Source organism: Monoraphidium neglectum (genome assembly GCF_000611645.1).
Source record: "Monoraphidium neglectum strain SAG 48.87 unplaced genomic scaffold scaffold03408, whole genome shotgun sequence".
In the NCBI taxonomy this organism is placed as follows: Eukaryota; Viridiplantae; Chlorophyta; class Chlorophyceae; order Sphaeropleales; family Selenastraceae; genus Monoraphidium; species Monoraphidium neglectum.
In genome coordinates this window covers 1-4,796 of record NW_014010221.1, presented here as the reverse complement: position 1 = coordinate 4,796, position 4,796 = coordinate 1, and the positions used below count along the sequence as shown (strand labels likewise).

Sequence of the window (4,796 nt, the reverse complement as noted above, 5' to 3'; positions counted from 1 at the left end):
TCAAAAGTCGGCGGTGCGGGTGGGGTGCGAAAAAGGTAGTGGCGGCGCCCGGAGAAAAGATGCGCCGGTCGGCGCGCGCGGGGCACGCGCGGCGGCGTGGGGGCCTTCCTGTTTCGGCTGCGGAGCAAAGAAGCGGAGTCAAAGGAATTGTTCTCGGGTGGGGCGCCGCGGCCGCTCATCGGCGCGCGCGCGCGCGCGCGCCGCAAAAAGAGAGCTGCGTTTAGATGGGCGGCGCAGCTGGGGCGCTTGCACGCGCGACCGCGACGGTCGTGCTGGCCCCGGGTGGAGCCTCGGAAAACTGGTCACAAACACAACACACACCCACATGCAAAAACACACACACATGCACATAACCCAGAAGGATACATAGGGCTGGATGTGGCCACATGGCCACACAGCACGGGAGCCCAGCTTCCCCTTTCCAGGCCCCACCCCTGTACCGACCGCGCCCCTGCAATGGATGGCCGCTCAATTGGCAGGCTCAATCAAAGGGGTAGCGGGCAGGCGCACGCCGGCCTGGCCAGAGGGCGCGGGCACGAGCGCTGGCGTTTTCAAGGTCAACACCGGCCCCTTGGGCACGGACAAGCGCGGGCCGGGGGCGCTGCCGCGTGCCCAGCCCTTGCTGCTGGGGCCGCCGCCGCTGCCATGCAAGGGGGGGGGGCGGAGGCGGGCGGCGACAGCGCAACCCCTGAAGCGCCGGGACGTGCACTTTCGAGGAGCCGCGTCGCCGGCCGGCGCCCGGGCGTGGCGGCGGCGGCGACGGCGGCGGCGGCGGCGGCGCTTGCGGCGGCGGCGGTGGCGCGCTGTAGGTGTGGTGGGCTCGCCGTGGCCCGGCCCCGAGTGAATGAGGGGCTGTGGGAATTGGCTCGAGGACGGGCGCTGGGGCTGCCCATGAAACGCATGCGACGCTCGCGCCCCGGCCCCATGTCTGCAGTCTGCGGCATTTGCAAGGTTATGTAATGTAAGGTAAGGCGGCTCTCTGGTATGAAAACCGATCGAGGCTTGCGGCGGGCCGGGGTGGGGTTTTGGCTCGCCTCGCCGGCGCCGCCATGCGGGCGGCCGCCTCCCGCCTGCGCTCCATTCAATCGCGGGGCCCGGCGGTGTTTTTCGGCTCGCTCGCTTGCTTTGAACAGATTGCTCCTCCGCTGCAGGGAGCGCAGCGTGTCGCGTTGAGGCGCCGCGGCGGCCGCGTGAGCGCTGAACGGCGCGCCGCTGCGACGCCGGGCGCGGGGACGCAGGCGGCCCGAAGCCGGCGTGCGCCGAGGGGCCCGGCGCACGCGCACAGGCGCGGCGCGGCCCTCGCGCACGCCAGCCTTCCAGATCAGATCAGATCGGATCAGATCAACGAGATCGGATCGAATCGTGCCAGATCACGGCGACTTCAGGAAATAGTCCAAAAACTCGCCAACGCCGTCATCGCCGCCGCCGCCGTTGCCGCTGCCGCCGCCGACGCCGGCGTGCCCGGGGCCGGTACCCACGCCGGGCCCCGCGGGCGCCGCAGCCAGGCCCCCAAATGGATCGTCAAACATGCCCGCAAATTCGCTGGTCTCCATAGGCACGGCGCCCCCGCCCGCCGTCACCCCTGCGCCAGCACCTGCGCCGCGCTGCTGCCGCACCGGTGCCGGCGGCGGCATCGCGCCCCGCGCGGCGGCGCCGCCGGCGCCGGGCGGCAGCGCGGCGGCCGGCGGTGCTGCTGCATGCGGAGGGTACGCGCCGGGCGGGTGCATGCCCATTGACATTGCCATGCCTATCATCGAGAACATCTGGGACGGGTCCGGCGGCGCCATGCCCGGCGGCGGCACCATGGGCATGCCCGGCACGCCCATCGGCATGCCAGGGGGCGCCATGCCGGGCGGCATGCCCATGGGGCCCATCCCGCCCATCATCGGCGGCGCCATGCCAGGCATGCCTGCGGAAGGTGAAGAGGCAGCAGGCGCATGGAATCCAGATTCGAAACAAACAGCTTTCAGCAGTAAATCAAGCGGCGCACGCCCAGCCCACGTGAGATCAGATCACCAGATCACCCCATGAGCTCACCCATCGCCATCGGGCCCATGCCCATCATCATCGGATTCATGCCCATGGGACCCCCCATGGGCATGCCAGGCATGCCTGGCGGCATCATGCCCGGCGGCCCCATCACCGCCGCCGGCGCCGGCGCCGGCACCGGGGCCGGCGCGGGCGCGGGCGCGGGTGCTTGCGCCACGGGCGCGGGCGCGGGCGCGGGTGCAGGCGCCGGCTGCTGCTGTGGCGGCGCCAGCGATGGCGCGGGCGCGGGCTTGGGCGCGGCGCCCATGTCCTCGGCCTCCTGTTTTGTGACAGGGGCCGGCTGCTGCTGCTGCTGCTGCTGCGGCTCCGGAGGCTGCTGCTGCTGCTCGGGGCCCGCCGCGTCGGGCTTTGCGCCGCCGCCGCTGCCGCCGACGTCCCCAGCGCCGTCGCCGCCGGAATGGACCCCCTGCACGCATTGCAATGCGAAGAGGCCTCGGTGTCGAGCCGCAACAAACATCTCAGGGTGACGCATGCCCCACGGCTGGCCGACAGGGCAGCGCTGCCTGACTGCAGCCCCCGCGCCATGAGACCTGCCTGCCTTTCCCCGATCTCGGCGCCCCGCCCGCCCGACGTACAAAGAGCGGCCTGACAACCCGTCCCACGAGCAGCCGGCTCCACCCCCGTGCCCGAGAATGGTCCAAACACCCTGCCGCCCGGGCTCGCCCCTCCGACACGCAGACAACCCCCAATCGCCCTCGCAGCTGGCCCGGTGGCCCCTGCAAGCTGTCCACCCCGCCGCCCCGAACCGCCACGCCCCACCGACCCACCCCGCCACAACCCAAACCGCCCTCAGGTGCGCTCAGCTACCCTCAGCCGCGTTTGATTGTCCTCAATCGCCCTCAATTGCCCTCTAACGCGCCCAACCGCCCACTCAACGGCCGCCAACCGCCCCCAACCGCCGCCCACCTGGACCCTCCTGAGGTACAGCCTGTACTTCTGCAGGTGGCTGGCCACGTTCTCGCGGGTGAGACCCTCAACATTCATCAACTCAAGGATCTTCTTGGGGGCCGCCTCTGCGTATTCCGATCCGGTGTTGGCAGATGCGGCGTGCGTTGAGATTTGCGGATGGCAGAGCACCTTTTGCGACAGCGGGGAGCGGCAGGGCTTGAGTTGTGCGACCAACCCCCAACCACGAACCCGCTCACCAAACACACGCACGCGCCGACACGCGGACGCGCGCGCGCACACGCACACGCACACGCACACACACACACACACACACACACACGCGCAGGCACGCACACTCTCTCACTAAACACACTCATAAAACACACATGCTCACTCTCTCGTTCCCCCCACACGCACCCACACAACAGCCCCAAGGGTTCACTCTCTATGCCGAGCTGGTTGACCGCCGCCACACACACGCTCACGCTCGGCCCCTCCTCCGCACCCCCGCACACAAACACACGCGCACATACTGCCCCCTCCTGCTCACTCTCAATCCCGAGCTGGTTGACCGCCGCCACAAACTGCTGGTGCATCTCCACGCTCCACACGACCCGCGGCTTCTTGGAGCTGCTGCCCTCCTCGTCGCGCTGTGGGGTGGGGCCGGCACACACACGCCGCGGCAGACGAGGGCGGGAGTGGCCAAGGTCAGGCCGGGGGGAGGTGAGGCACACAGCCCGGCAAAGCCGCCGCTGCCTTCCATTCAACACCTTCTGGCGCCGGCCCCCTGGGAGCTCGCCTCCTCTCCCTTGACGCATGGGCGCCCCGAGCCCCCAAACCAGGGCGGCGAGGGGCCGAGGGTCCGCGGGCGGCGGCGCGCGCACCTCCCCGCCGGACGTGCTGCCCCCCTCCTTCCGCTTCCGCGAGTTGTTTTCAGAATCCATAGTGCCGTCCCCGTCGGCGTCCTTTTCGCTGTGGGACTGTGAGCCGCGGGGGGGCGCGCGGGCGGGCAGCGGGCAGGCAGGTGGGCGCGGGTGTGTGCGCGTGAGCGCGAGGGGCAAGGGCGGAAGGGAGCGCCTCGCCGGGGGCCGCGCATGGGCCGGCACACGCACGAGAACACGGCTGCTCAGCCCTGCGCAGGCAGGAGGCCCCGTCCATGTCAGCAAGGTCGTTCCAGATCAGACCCGACCAGCGCGGCCGCGGCCGCGCCGCGCGGCTGCTTCGGCGGCGGCGGCGCGCCCTCGCGGCCCGCACCAGCGACTTTTGCCGCCGCACGACGTGCTGCCAGATGTTGCGCAGCTCCTCTATCCTGACCGGCTTAATAAGGAAGTCGCAGGCGCCGTGGGTGACGCCGCGCAGGACGGTGGTGTGCTCCCCGTTGGATGACATCACTGCCGGGGGCGCCGCGGGGCGGGTCGTCGTGCGTGAGCGCGGCGGGGGTTTACGGGGTGTTGCACGGCCTTGTTTGGAGGCGACGCTGGCGGGAGAGCCCGCCAGCGGGCCCACGCTTGCTGTCGAGGGGCGCGCAGGGGCGCTGGTGTCGTGCTTCAAGGTGTGGGGAGCAGGCCGGGCGGCGATGCCGCCGAGCCACGAGACACCCCTGGCTCGCGCCCTGCCCCGCTTTTACGCGAGCTGCGGCGTCGGGGCGGCGGCGCTGCCCCCTCTGCCGCCCGGCCGCCGCCGCCCCTGCCAGCAGTCGCACAGCGGCATTTTGCTTGCCGGTGGCAGCTGCCGGCCCCTTGAAAGCGCAATGTGGCCTGGGTGTGAACCCTGGTACACACAAATATCCACACACAAACACACACACACACACACACACACACACACACACACACACACACACACACACACACACACAC

At 70.5% G+C, this 4,796-nt stretch overlaps 1 protein-coding gene across 1 annotated transcript; it reads right to left on the bottom strand.

Moving 5' to 3' along the window:
- Positions 1–1,370: 1,370 nt before the first annotated feature.
- Positions 1,371–4,326, bottom strand: MNEG_12740 (Two-component response regulator ARR12; the record flags this gene model as incomplete). The annotated part of the gene is made up of 6 exons (XM_014038788.1): positions 1,371–1,909; positions 2,038–2,455; positions 2,956–3,062; positions 3,488–3,587; positions 3,777–3,917; positions 4,192–4,326. 6 exons carry the CDS (start codon positions 4,324–4,326, stop codon positions 1,371–1,373), a joined length of 1,440 nt encoding a protein of 479 aa, XP_013894242.1.
- Between the last annotated feature and the right edge of the window lie 470 nt (positions 4,327–4,796).